The sequence below is a fragment of the Haliaeetus leucocephalus genome, unplaced genomic scaffold (assembly GCF_000737465.1).
Source record: "Haliaeetus leucocephalus isolate CR32 unplaced genomic scaffold, Haliaeetus_leucocephalus-4.0 Scaffold284, whole genome shotgun sequence".
In the NCBI taxonomy this organism is placed as follows: domain Eukaryota; kingdom Metazoa; phylum Chordata; class Aves; order Accipitriformes; family Accipitridae; genus Haliaeetus; species Haliaeetus leucocephalus.
In genome coordinates this window covers 9,675,388-9,690,575 of record NW_010972720.1, presented here as the reverse complement: position 1 = coordinate 9,690,575, position 15,188 = coordinate 9,675,388, and the positions used below count along the sequence as shown (strand labels likewise).

The 15,188-nt window shown below is 39.6% G+C and overlaps 1 protein-coding gene across 1 annotated transcript in view; it reads right to left on the bottom strand.

The window, feature by feature from the left end:
- The window catches only part of MTMR7 (myotubularin related protein 7), a 31,664-nt gene extending 18,341 nt beyond the window's left edge, over nucleotides 1-13,323 (bottom strand). The window contains 5 exon segments of the mRNA XM_010570071.1: nucleotides 1,915-2,049; nucleotides 5,703-5,831; nucleotides 7,423-7,580; nucleotides 11,895-12,057; nucleotides 13,114-13,323. Of these exon segments, the coding sequence (XP_010568373.1) occupies nucleotides 1,915-2,049; nucleotides 5,703-5,831; nucleotides 7,423-7,580; nucleotides 11,895-12,057; nucleotides 13,114-13,323 (795 nt within the window).
- Between the last annotated feature and the right edge of the window lie 1,865 nt (nucleotides 13,324-15,188).

The following is a 15,188-nucleotide window of genomic DNA, read 5'->3' as shown; positions in this document are numbered from 1 at the left end:
CCTATCTAAAGCTTGTTCTGAACACAGTGGTACCAATCCTTTCCTAGCGCTCATCACGATTCACTTGCTTCAGGACCACAAGTAATGTGGTACCATCCTTGTCTTCCCAATAAAAAAGAGGGAACTGAAGGTCGAAGTAGTCACCAAATTACCAAGTGCAATGAGACATGCCAAAGCCCTGATTTTCTGGCGACTGCCTCCCATTACAGCTGTGAGTGCTCAGCACTTTCCCACCAGCCCCCAGGTCTTCAGTCAATCATCAGCCAGACAGGTGCCTCGTTTCTGCTCCAGCTCTGCCAGGGTTGCCCTTCTTCGCTCCATTCCTCACGCTTCTTAGCTTTACCCACCTTGTCCTTTCAGGCTCTGTCTCCTGATCTCAGGTTACTGAAAAAGCTTCCTTGTTCCCTTCCCTCAAGCCTTTGCTCTCGTTTTTCCTTTTCATGCGCTATAGCTCATCCTGTATCTACTAGGGATTTTGTGGAGATTTGCCCCTTTGGTTTCTTTGCTTCAGATGCTTTGGTAACTTCAACAGGGAAGCTACTGATGGTGTAAGAAAGAACATGTCCCTGCTTCCACCTCCAGGCACTGAAACTTATCTAGTCCTCATCACCTTGAGCTGTTTGCCTAGCATGCCAGTTTGGACACAAGGTTTTTTTAGCTTCCAACATCTTCTAGATCATTACTGAGTTTCTATGTTTCTGCATAGTGCAATTTTTCCTAAAGCTTTTATCTTGGCCAAAGATTTTGGTCAATTATAGAGATATGGCATCTGAGATCACTATTTACCATATTTCAGATTCTCTCTCAAAAACACAAAAGTGCTGGAGATATTGAAAGAAGGTCTCCTCAATTCTTGTAAGGTCAGTAAATACTTGTCCTGGTTTCAGCTGGGATAGAGTTAATTTTCTTTCTAGTAGCTGGTACAGTGTTATGTTTTGGATTTAGTATGAGAATAATGTTGATAACACTGATGTTTTCAGTTGTTTCTAAGTAGTGTTTAGACAAAGTCAAGGATTTTTCAGCTTCTCATGCCCAGCCAGCAAGAAGGCTGGAGGGGCACAAGAAGCTGAGAGGGGACGCAGCCAGGGCAGCTGACCCAAAGTGGCCAAAGGGGTATTCCATACCATGTGACATCACGCCCAGTATATAAACTGGGGGGAGTTGGCCTGGGGGAGATCGCTGCTCAGGAACTAACTGGGCATTGGTCAGCAAGTGGTGAGCAATTGCATTGTGCATCACTTGTTTCGTATATTCCAATTCTTTTATTATTATTGCCATTTTATTATTGTTATTGTTATCATTATTATTTTCTTTCTTTCTGTTCTGTTAAACTGTTCTTATCTCAACCCATGAGTTTTACCTTTTTTTTTCTCTGACTCTCTCCCCCATCCCACTGGGTGTTGGGGAGTGAGTGAGCGGCTGCGTGGTGCTTAGTTGCTGCCTGGGATTGCATGACAGTGGTCCTTCCTTAGCCTTATGCAGAGGTCATTGAAATTTTCCAACTTGCAGGAGATATCTTTCATAGAAAATTATAGTATAAGCAGGCAGAGGTTTGCAGCATTGCAAACAACTGTAAATAGAGTTTTATAATGCAATTATTTTTCACTAGGCTCTTCAGTAATATAGTTACTGATAGCTCCTCTGTGTGTGGAAATAGTTACTATTACAAGTTATTTACTTCTTGTATCTTAACATTTTTTAAGAACAAAAAAGAGAAAAGCTCTGTGTAAACAAAATATTCTCTAACAGATAAAATGTGGGCAAGGTTCTTAGTTAAGACTCCCCTCATAAATCCTGATTTACCTGTGGAGTTACACAGGTGTAACTAAGAGCAGTCACTTAGGCTGTGCATCTTCTGAAAAGTATTCAGACCAGATTAGGTCTTGCTATATGCAAGAAATTTAATGTACTCACTTTAGGCCGAGTGTCAACAACATATATGAAATCACTTCCTGGATTTGCTTTTCTAATGGCCTGGAGCATCTGTTCATCCTCAAGGCATCGAGCACTAAAGCCAGATAAAGGCTGGCTGCTTCTACATATAGAGGCCTGCAGAAAAACAGACAAACATAAAAAATCAACATAGCTATTAAGCAGAAATTATTTAGCATCCAGAAGCATTTACAAAACCAGCTCATTAGGTGTTTGCATAGGTGTACAGTTACATGGGAAGGGCAGAATGGTAAAATGAATTGCATGTTTATAAATACCTTATTTTTAAAAAGGCAAGGAAATATTAAAACACTACAACCCCATTGGCCCAAGTCTAGTCTTGAATCCAAGTTTTAGAGCTATTTTAAATATAGTATTTCCCTAATGTGGAATAAGTCCTGAAAGGTGGTCTCTAGAAGATGCGATGAGTACAGCATTGCAATCACAAGAACACTGATATAATATAAAGAATGGGTCCTTTTGCACTGTCACTCACACTTACCAGTTATAATACTGATTACACCCAACTTACACCAATGCATGCTTTGCTAAACATCCTGACACCATGAGTCCAGGAAAAAAAAAACCATGTAACATGCAGCTAGATCACTGATGGTGGTGTATTTTTAGCACTGCCTCTGGAGAAAGACCTTACTGCATGGGAAGTGGGTCAGGCAGACTGACTCCTGGAGTACATTTATTAATCAGTGCTATTGAAGAAGGCAAGAGAGTTTCTCCATAGACCCATCAGGATCAGACCTCCAGATGAAACTGGGAAAGAAGGAACAGAATGTGAAATGGGTGAGCAAGGAAGTTTTTATTTCTGCTAGGCAGAGGGCAACTACATTTGCAGAGGGCAAGGGGCTAATAATACATGCACTTTCTAAGCACTGAACACATGCATGAAGAGAATCTGCCTGCTGAAGGTCATCACCCATGCAGACTGCCCTACAGATTATTTATTACTGTGAGAAAAGGCATGCTCTTTTTCAGCCAAGCCTTCGAACTATCAGTAGTTAGTCAGTGAAACATGGATCTTTAATACAGAAACCCTGAATTGTGTGAGAGCCTGTTCATACTTTATTAATAGTATTTGAAAACAGATTATTAGTTATCTAGACTCCTGCCTGCTGATCAGCACACATTCCAGTGACTTAGTATATGCTTGTACCTCCTTTGCACAACAAAAGGTACATATGAGTATGTCCACAGCCTGCCATTTTAATAGAAGGAAGACATTTCGCTCTCATCCAGAGTGTACCATATACAAGGCAGATATAGACCTCAAGATTCAGGTTAAAGCTAGGGTGTGGATGAAGATTAGGATTCAGGAAAGTATGGGCTGGAGCCCATTACCTTATATCACCTGGGGGCTCAAAGGACTAAGGGATGTGCTGGCACCAGTATGAGAGAATGGCTTGTCTGTCAAGTTAGGCTTGGGGTTAAGATCATGTTTAGCCCCAGTTTAAGAAAGAGCTGCACCACCAATACTGCAAAACTAGAAAGGTAAGCTGACCCAGTGACAATTAGATATCATAAGGAAGGAAGGATATTGTAAGGAAGTAGTTCTTTACTGTGAGGGTGGTGAGGCACTGGAACAGGTTTGCCCAGAGAAGTTGTGGATGCCCCATCCCTGGAAGTGTTCAAGGCCAGGTTGGATGGGGCTTTGAGCAACCTGGTCTAGTGGAAGGTGTCCCTGCCCATGGCAGGGGGGTTGGAACTGGGTGATCTTTAAGGTCCCTTCCAACCCAAACCATTCTATGATTCTATGATTCATAAGTGGGAATCATTACCCATGATATCCATGAAGAGATCACCTCCTCCTGACCCAGACCAGCTGCTTAAGATGCGCACGTATGCCTTTAAAATTTCTTGGGCTATGTTTAAGAGCAGGGCAAGAGGTGAGGTCATGCTTTGCTATTGCACAGGCTGAACAGATACTTCCAAAGATTGGTCTGATCATATTGACACAGATCCTGTAAGATGCAGAGTAAGGCGTCACATCATCATTGAATTTGTCAGTACCAAAGAGCAATGGGAAAGTTCTGGATATGAAAGACTGAATGAATGGCACTTGTCTCCCCTGCATGCAGCAGACCTCTTCCCAACCTGCTGTTACCATAGCTGTTCAATGTCTACCATCACAAATCTTACCCCACTCCCGCCCATTACTCTATTAGCTGGCAACTCATGCCAACCTCCAAACTCACAAGGAGGTATTTCCTCCAACATTCCCAACCCTTTTGCTAGCCTTTTGAACTGTGAAGGATCCAGGAGTAAACACAATAGTTCAGATCCTGGTGGTCTGAACCTTAACCTGAATTCCAACCACAACAGGGAAAACATTCAGGCTGAAACCATGAAACTCGTCCAAACTGGATCACTATATATTGGAATCTAGCTGATCCCTGAGATGTTTCTTTCATTGAGATTTGGAAACATCCAAGTGTTTTGAATCCTAGAAATCTATATGTGGACTCAGTTGATTATGCAAAGTGGTTAACTTTGAAAATTTTGGCCCTAATGAAATATTAAAGTTAATATGCAATTTATGCAGAGCCTGTATTAACTATTTAAAATCGTCCTATCCTCCTGTTTTGTTCTCAAATTCATAGATCTTTTTGGAAGCAGAATTCTGTTGAAATAAGGGGTAAAGAAGGAGTCAAAATAATGTCTCATTCCTTCCTTCTGAAGCTTAAACCTATAAAAAAGGCCACTGTAAAGTTAAGATTTCCATGGAGATGGTAGCTTATGATTTCTGCTTGTGACATCCTGTGGAAATATCTCCCATCCTGCATGGCGAACCCAGCAGATGCCCTGCAATCCCACACTAGGTCTGTCTCCTGGGAAGTCCTGGCCATCCCTCAGGACTAGGGAAGACCTCTTGATGCAGTTGCCTGTCTGGGACTGAAACAGGAGGAGGGAGATATATTAGACACAGATCCCTTGTGAGTACAAAGAGGACACCATCCTCCTAACTGGTAATGACAGCAGAGCTAAGCCAGTCTCTAGGGGGCTGGGACACAAATGTAAAAACATCCTGTCCAGAGCATCCTCCAGTCCAAGGGTCTCCTTTAGCTCAGCTGCCAGAAACAGAAGGGCAAATAGTCTAGGTACAGCTTTTTTCCCAAATGGTTACAGACATGTGAGGCAGTTCCTCACTCAGCCCTGAGAATATCTGTCATGGGGAGGAGAAGGTGGCACTCCTCAGTCTTACGGACAAGGAGAGTCTCTTCAACAAAGCCACGACACGCTGCTCAGCCAAAATTTTGTCGCTCTTTCATCCATCCTTTTTAGGTCTACTCACAAATCTTTTCTGGAAAGGCTACTCCTGATTCTCTAATAGCTGCAAGTACAGTTTTTTTCCTCCTCTACTTGCTCTCAGGCTGTGGCTACCAGATCCTAAATTGCTCTGTTGTCCACCCAACGACATGCTAAGCTGCCTGCTACTGGCCTTCACTCTTCTGCCACGCATATTTCAGGACTTTTTGTACTACTCCACTTCCTTGTGATAGAGGGATCGCATTTTTTTGTGTTAGCGGGATGATAGAGCTGGGTTTAAATGACTGCATTAAATGCCTATTAATGAACTAGCCATAATTCCAATACATGCCCATATGCACAAACCATGCTAACCAGACTATACTAACCATGTTTTATTTTTTTTTTATAAAATAATCACTGATTTCTTCTTGTGAAGGCTTACTGGAAGAATTATGAAAGCAAGGCCAAAATAAGCAAACACTTCAAAGCTACAAATTCACGCTTACATTGTTATCCTTGCAGTAGTAGGAAAGAGCTGGGAAACGCCTTCGGCTCCGAAATTTAGAGCTCCCCACTATGATGTGTGCAGTCGCAGACTTTGGTACATACACTTCTGTAGGATAGGAGTCACAGACCTGTGAAAGGAAACTCTGCTTATTTGGTCTACAAAATACAAGTAACATTAGCCGTCTCCATGGCAAACACAAAATACCGAGGAACTCTAATCTCAGGAATATTCCATCATTATTGTTTACACATCACTGATATTTCTCAAAACAGTCCTTTGAAGCTGGAAAGTATTAATTCTAACTTACAGATGGCAAAACTAAAGCAGAAGGGTTGAAGGGCTGTATTTCCAAATGTTAATTCATGCCTTGTTGAGAACAGACAGGTTTAACATACATTCATACCAAAAAAGATTCATCAACATGTACAGCAAAGTTGTATTTACAGCTGCGGCTTCCTCTGTAGCAGAATTTGGAAGTAAGGATGGGAGTGGGTGAAGGTCTCAAACACCCCTCTGCTACAATGGGAGGGGACTATAGAGCTAAATTTTCCAGCAAATCTGGTAATAAAAAAACAATAATGACAAAAATAGCAACTTGGAGAAAATAAATTAATCCACATGAAATGAGGATACCAAAAGGCAAGCAGCCCTGACAATGCCTACCACTTCTGAAAGGAACCCAATGAGCCTGCAAAAAAGCCCCCAAGTTCCTCCGGAGACAAATGGGACCACAAATGGGGTCCTGGTCTAGCTTCCTTTTCCTGATATTGCCTGTGGCATTCTAGCCGGGGTCAAAAGGATATCCAGTATCTCCCTGGGACCTTCTGAGATGACTAAAGGAATTAGGATGCTCAGGAAGAAATTAGGTTCTGAGATTGTCAGAGATATAATGAAGGAGAAAGAAAAGGAAGGGCTTGTGGTTACAGATGCTGCTGTGGTGAACTGGGTTTTATTTATTATGCCATTTTTCCTACAGTTTATCTTAAAAGAGGTCAAACATTTTTTTTTCCACTTGTTTTAACAAAAAGAAGACAAACCCTGACACCACATTCAGTTTTCTCTGAGAACTTCACAGGCCCTCCTTAACACGGATATGCTTCAGCAACAGAGCCAATGGAGTGCATGGACAAACTTCCTTCAAAAATACTTTGGTTATTATTTCTCACAATTAATTAACAATCTGGGGACTTCAGTCATGTAAGACTGAACTAGGCAGGAGAGCAGGCAACTAGGAAGATATATGACCTGTCAGATAACTGTGAAAACCACTAACAGTCAATCACGAAGGCTTCAAAAGGTTTGTGAGAATAGCCAGTGAGGAAAAAATATTGCCAAATTCAATATTTCAAGTAATTTTTTTTCTTAAAATGACTGTGTAGTAATTTTATAGAACCCTATATGTTAGGAAAATGCTCATTCAGACACATAATGTTAGGTATTATTTAAACTTCTCCCCAGGCAGCCAAGCACTAACATTTAGAACACTGTGGACATGTTTTCTGTGCTTCATTTCCACATGTGCTAAATGAAGGCACATCATTTCTTCCACTTTCTATGTGCCTTTTTATGTGAAAGAGTGGAAGAACTGCACCTTACTACATGTATGTACAGCACTGAGCACAAAGGGATCCTGCAGCTAAGCACTATGGTACTCCACAGTCAGACTGTTGATTTACTTTACAGACAGCCTCTGTAACAGAAAAATCACAACAACTCACTCCGTAGTCTCTGTTTACATCACTAATCTGCCAATAGTTGTTCGGAATACCCATCCGATTATATTCTTCATTGAGGTCCACAAGCTTCCAGCCTTGTTCTCGTTCTTCTTTATCTAATTTTGGATTGAATGAGAAACAATACAGCTCTTCATATTTCACTGAAAAAAATAAGCAAACAAACACACACAGTAAACCACTTCAGATTTCTCATCCTGAAATCACACTTTAAAAGCAGAACTTGGTATTGTCCTTTATGTAGCTTCTTTTAAAATAGTATGCTTTGCTATACAAAAGCACATATTCTGGTTTATAACTGTTTTCAAGTATACTTTGAAAGTACTGTGCTCTTCTGTTATTTGCATATGTTGCAATATACGTGCCTTATTAAAGTAGTAGTGCTACTTTAAATATACTGTTCTGCTACACCTCTTCTCTACTGAATTGTAAAAGCCTCCCCCAGCACAAAGACAAAATTCATATGCTGTCATGGCTTAACCCCAGCTGGCAACTAAGCACCACACGGCCGCTTGTTCACTCCCATCCCTGCCCTGCCACCAGTAAAAAAAAGTAAAACTTGTGGGTTGAGATAAGAACAGTTTAATAAATGAGATAAAATAAAATATAATAATAATAATAATAATAGTAATGAAACGGAAGATAACAAAAAAAGAGAAAGAAATAAAACCAAGAAAAGACAAGTGATGCCCAGTGCAATTGCTCACCACCTGCTGACCAATGCCTGAGCAGCGATCAGCACCTCCCAGCCAACTCCCCCCAGTTTATATCCAGAGCATGACGTTCTATGGTATGGAATATCCCTTTGGCTAGTTCGGGTCGGCTGTCCTGGGTCTGCTCCCTCCCAGCTTCTTGTACACCTGCTCGCTGGCAGAGCATGGGAAACTGAAAAATCCTTAACTTAGGGTAAGCACTACTCAGCAACAACTAAAACATCAGTGTGTTATCAACTTTATTCTCACACTAAATCCAAAATACAGCACTGTACCAGGTACTAGGAAGAAAATTAACTCTGTCCCAGCTGAAACCAGGACATATGCTTTCAATCAAAGAAAACTGAAGTCAGTGCCAGAATAAGAACTTGTTCTGCAAAAGAATTTGCTGGCCAGAAGTAGCTTAGAAGTCCCTTTATTAACGTAACCTCTATACTGTGGCAAAGACAAAAGATCTGAACAATGGACTATGCAGCACAATCTTCCAAAAATGAACTAGTTCAGAAGGCTTTGTCCCTAAACAGGGAAGTTTCTAACAGATTCAATGAAATCTTAGTTTTGTGGACTGCAAAATTCTGTCCTTGAATTATTAGCCAAGGTATTCAAAATACGGATGTTGAAATAGCATAAAAATAGCATATATTACATCAACCATTTTATCATGACCACGAAACTGTTTAAGTAGCCATGCCACCTGTCACCGTGGTCAAGAACCATATAAAAAACTTTCCTGGTGCTGGAGTTTTTAACTTTTTTTAGGAGTTAAATAAATCTGTATTTATGCTAAAGAGGATCTTAATCCTGGTGACCAATGGCAGCCAGACACCATTGCCATTAAATGTCAGCTGTCACTGATATGAATAACTATTCAGCATATAGCTTGAAATTAACGTTCTCATTGATACTTAAGATATTTTTATGTCACAAGGGTATGTTTCATCCTGTTGTTCTAAGTTCCTGAAAACTTTCTGACCAACAGGTTTTTAACTTTAGAACTGAAGTAAAGTAAATCACAAGCTGAGTCCTCTCTGATTTCATAGTTCTCCACTGATACTCTTGCTCCATAATATAATTTTAACAAGATCAGTAAAATTTAAAGACTATGCTTTCTTTTCTAATAATATATAAAACTAATAAGCAGAGTCTTGGAATACTGCAGTAAGGAATTTACAGCTATAAAAATAATAACCACAAAACCAACAACAATATTAATAATAATAAGGCTCCCACCTTTTTCCAATCAAAGTCTTTACTTTGATTTTGATTATGTCTTCTAAAGGTTTAATTTAAGTTATATTTTGCTTTTTTAAAAATTTCATTAAATTGATTGTATACACACACAAAAGCATGAACAAAAGGAAAGAAAATTTCTTGTTAGCTCTGTCAGGACAGTACTGAAAGTCAACAAAATCATGAGTAAGGAGAAAGAAAAGAATGATTTGCACATTGTCTGACAGTCTAAACTCTTTCTGTATTCTCTGATTTCAGATTTCTGTCATGGCACAGATTATGAAGACAGTCTGGTTTGTTTTTCATCTGCTAACATAAAGTTTTAGCATAATCCATAAATCCAATCTGACCTCTTTTTAATAAAAAGTGCTTTTGGTAGCAATCTGAGCTCTTGTTTTCACTGCTTTGTTGTCAGAAGCATCTGGATTTTCCTTCCAACTGGATCTGCTATTCACAGGCACATGGGAAGCCTTTAAAATCCACCTACTAAAATATGTCCAGGTTATTTATGACTGATGTCTGCCTCAACATTACAAGTGTTATTACATGATGGTATCTATAGCTGGTAACAAAAATGTTCAAGTATTAATTGTCAGTGCCTTAAAGCTCAGTTATCACCACTTTGCCTGTACTTGTAGGACCTTCCCTAATCTTTCACAGTTATTTTGCCATAAGCATCTGCAGTCTTGCTATTACACCTGTAATAACTGTTATGGTCAGCTTGTTTCAGAAAATGGCTTAATTAAGCAAGAAGTCCAAATTCAGCTGACAGCTTGACCTTATTAAAATGCTATTAAGAGCTAGCAAGAATAAAATCAAACACGAATTTGCTCCTTGTAACTAGGACATCAGATAGCATAGAATGTATTAAGCCAGTACACAACATGGGCTTCACTCAGGTTCCCCTGTGGTGGAATGAATGAAAAGAACAGGCAGAGAATGGAAAATAGAGCCTGAATGGGTCAAATTTTCTCCTCATGGAGTAAAACATACCTTCTAATGCTGAGTAACTGTATTACCTAAAGAAAGTACAGCTTTGTGCCCAGACAAAATGACACGGCAGAGCACCGTCAAGGTACATTTGGCTCAAGTTGCAACTGGAGCCTTCTAATTTAAGTAAGCAAGATTTTATCCTGCCTCACATGAAGACTGGGGAGTTTGCTGGAGAAGGAAAACTACTGTGCAGCTGAATTATGCAAAGAGCTAATTCTCTGGTGCTCTTATTACATCTTCTTCGTTCGAACCTTCTTGTACATTGCAGTCTGCCACTGAACTTGTATGCAGGGACCACAGCTATTCTTCCCTTTGTCATTCTGTATGCCTGTATCAAAGTGTCCTGTTCTGGTGCACAGGAGTATGCACACCTCCTCCTGGCTCCAGGGAAAGAGCATTACAGAATCACATTCCTTCCAGCAGGCACGAACACATACTTGCAGCTGAGGTCCGTGGAATTAATCCAGATTTACCTGAGCAGAAACCACTGACTGAATTTGTCTCATTATTTTTAGATTTCTCTAATTACTTTCATCTTGCATCAGCTAGCATATCAAGTTACACCTGCTGCAGTTACATATTACTACTACTACTACTATCGTAATTATGGAAGGTACTTTATAATGTTCAGTAGCTGTGCTGGCTGACTGTGCAATTTCCCCCCACCCAGTAGATAAAATTGGTGTTCTCCTAGCAAGATAAAAATGTTGTCAGCCTTGTACAGACTGTGGTAGACATTTTCTTTGCATACTGTTAAAGTAATAGTAAAGGACAGAGGTTGGTGGTGTATTTTTGCAGTTATCATTTAACATGAACAATCCAGATGCCTTGTCAGCTGGTTCTTAGGAGAGCAGCTATAGTGCAGAGGATCAGATGTTGGACTTTGAGGCAACGTTTGGATTTCCATTGAAAAGAGGAAAGTTTTCAAAAGGATCTTGAACTGAATTCAGAAATTCAAAAAGAGCACATTCAAAACATAGATAATAATAGGCTGAACACAGGCAGTCCAGTGGAATAAATCAACTACTTGCTGCAGCCTTTCACTGATTTTAAGAAATTTATGCACAGCACAGAAAGGGAAAAGTCAAATCTTGACATGACCACTAAATATATCGTAAGTTTTTTGTCACAGCAGGAATGTGAAAGTTCCCTGGATTTAAAGACTTGTCAGTATTTTCCTAAATTCACACTGACACAAGGCATACAGTAAACAACAGTTAGACATAAAATAACATTATAATATATTTTATGGCCCATGATACCCTAGAGTATTATTTTAAACAAAAGTTCATATCATACTTTATGGAATGAACTACTTGTTATAGTGTGCTTTCTTCATTGCTCCGTAAGTGATTATTTTAAAAGGCTTGTCTGCTGAGAGACCTTTTCTCTCATAACACATCTCTAATGAAACCTTTTTTCTTAACCTGTAAAGGACAGGCATGCACAGCTACACTTCTTCTGTTATATTCTCTCTCTTCAGGATGAGGATTGACTTTTGTGACGATCTCCTTCCCATACCTGGTCGTGCCAGACGTATCAGAGATATGTAAACATCATGGCAGTCTCGTTCCTGAGGGATGACCAGCTGGATGACCTGGAAGTTCTTGCAGCGGATCAGCAATGGGCAACCAGTGGCAGTGGTGGCCTGCTTCTCAATAGAGGAAATCTGGCTGTGAAGAACCTGTGAGGGAATTGAAAACAGTTATGCCAAGTGATTCAAATCTTTAGGAGGAAAAACAATTATTTATAATGATGTGCCAGGGCAGGCACAATAGCTTCCACTACTGTTTTGGAAAATCCCCACACTCCTCCTCTTGTAGTTTTGTTCCTCCCTCCAGCTTCAGGCTCAAGCAGCGCCTGATACATCACCTACAGACAAAGAACCGCTTCTGGAGTGTTTCAGCTGCTCAGACATTAGCCTGGTCATGCTATCCAAAGCTTTTTGTTTGTTTGCTTTAGTGTAAGCTAGCGGTTGTCAGAAAAAGAGCTCTTTTCATCTATCTGCACAGTGAAAAGATGAACCAGCATCAGTTTAGGCTAAAATGTTGGGCCTCCTCATTGGCAGAATGGTAGTCCTGGTTTAATTCTAAATACTGTGTCAGATGAGGTGAAACATTACTATAAAAGTCAGGAGGGGAATAGCGGAACCAAAAGAGGACGGAGTTAATAGTTAGTACAAAAATGGACAAAGGATTCATAATCAAGCTACATAAAAGACTCTCAAATCATATGACAAAAGAGCTATATTTGTACCCTTATATATATATATATATATGCAACATATGTTATAGATTCATCAAAATAGATAACAAAGCATACTACGTTATGGAAAAAAAAAAACCAAAATTAAAACAACAAAATCAGTGATCCAGCACAAGCAGTTAGGGAGAGAGGCAAGAGCTAACTGAGCCAAAGTATTAATTCACATTCAAAGCATTTCTCCTCAGTTCTTCCTGGATGATAGGAGTAATGCTGTGGTTTACAGCAGCTGTTCCTTGGTCAATCACATCTTGTATTCATACAGTGAAGGTCCTTCTCTTCCTCTCACTGTGTTGCAATATCCAGAACCCGTTGAAAATTTTCAAAAATTACCATGCTGGAATTTCACATGCTCTGAAGTTATAAAAGCATCCATATGAACTAATTTACTATGTTCAAACTGTTTTGCAAGTTATTTTCAAATTACCATCAATAAAATGCCACGCACTTACAGCTAACTGAAAAAAAACCCTCATACCCAGGTTTCTTTACGAGTTTCAGAACCATTCTCCACAAATATGACATGGGTAGCTGTTAAATACAAGGTTCCCAGTGCAGCTTTTCTTGAAGATAAACGATCAAGTAACCGAACATTTTCCACCTATACAAGGAAATTACAGAAAAAAAAAAAAAAGGAAACAATTAGGCTATGACATAGCCTACCATAGTGAGATCTCAACATCCACATTTTGTCCATTACAAACAAATTCACTTTTCAGTACCATATGAAATGACTATCAGAAAAGCATAACTATATGACAAAATGCGATTATACTATGCGATCTATTTCCAGATCTACTTTAATGCTCATTTTCCCCCTTCTTGTGGTACCTCTGCATCCAAAAATCTGTTAGCAAAGACTTCCAAAGACAATTTCTCACTTGAGCTCTTTCCTGTTATCTCACCTTACCAAAATCCTGGGATAGCAAGGCAGGGCCTGGCCTTCAGCTAAACTCTAGCTCCACATTGTCCATTCAAGCCATTCCAGAATTATCAGTGATACATAGGAAGCTAAATTAAAAAAATAATGATAAACAGGAGGTGATAGTGGTAGAGTATCTTTCTTCAGCGGGCCTCACACAAGCAACCAGGCAAATTTCTGTTAATAGTTTAGAAAAATGTTTCAGTGTTTGTCCCTATGCTCCTATTAGGGCAGCAGTGGTCACACGAGAATTTTTTGCCTTCAGTCACTTTTCAGTGGGAATCAGGGACTTCACACCCACTGCTCTGCCTCACTGGACACAAAATGGGCATTCTCTCTTTACTACACTCCTGACAACAGGTGAGTCCGTAACACATTATTAAGTCTGAGATCACCAGCTTGTGGCTTGTACACCATTTTGTGTATGGCATGTGTCATAGGCATTTATCTAGTGTTGTGTGGCATTTCTGACTGAGAAACTAGAACAATAAAAAAAAAATCAACAAGGTGGATATTAAATGGGATAAAAACTGCCTAAAACAGTTAAGTTTGCTAACATGGGTTTGATGGGTTTCCTACTACAACAATTTTAAAACTAGAATTAGTCATTTTTCCTAAAAACCATACCTAGTTCAAACAAGTGAAACCAAGGAATGCTGATGGTCGATATCATATAGCTTGTAGTAGATTATCAAAATGGTCTCTTCTGGTTTTACAATGTTGGACTTGTACGAGAGCACATGCTTTTCATGCAAGCAGCAGCACAGATCTATGCAGCCTGCCCACTGCTGCAAAGGGTCTTCAACACACTGGCTAATCTTCTCTACATCCTCTCTTCAACTCTGCACTCAAGACTTACAATTTCTTCTATACACCCAGTTATCTTCAGGACTTGGGGCTAATAACTGTTGAAGAGATATGACCCCATTAAAATCAAAAGGGACTAGTCTTGTGTGTGAAGTACAGAAGCTGACTTAAATATTGCTCTGAGAAAATGGAAGAGGGAAAAAAAAAAAAAAGAACAAAGTTGAAGAAGACCTTACCACATTTGCATTGAAATAAATGTAATTTTGCTCCAATTTTCTGAAAATCAGAATTGGGTGCAACAAATACAAAGGAAGAGGATCAGCAAAATCAATTTGACAGAAACTTCCTAAAATACTCTCAGAGATGGGATGTAGCCATGTATTCTCAAAATTTTGCAGAAATAATTCCACTGAAATCACACCAGAAACAGAATGATGCCAGCACCTAAGAATTACATGTTTACAATGTCTATTGCAAATGCATTGCACTATTTTAAAAATAGGAATAAAGAAATCCTTAAAACCAAAATAAGCCAGTTTGGTAGCAAAATGCTTAAAATCAAACAATTAGTAAACCCAAGTCTTCTCCCTCAAGACCAGTTATAATCTGCTTCAAACAAAAATAAAACAGCTAGAAAGCATGGATAAAGTCTTTTCCCAGGACCATCTACTTCAGAGGTCACATATTGGGGTGAGGAGGAATGGAAGAAACACAGCATTAACCCAGTAAACATTCAGTAGTAAGCAAAAGAGGAGATATAAAGGAGCAAGGATGATACAAAGGGAAGATGTAGGCAGTGCCCCTCTGAAAGGAACCCACAAATA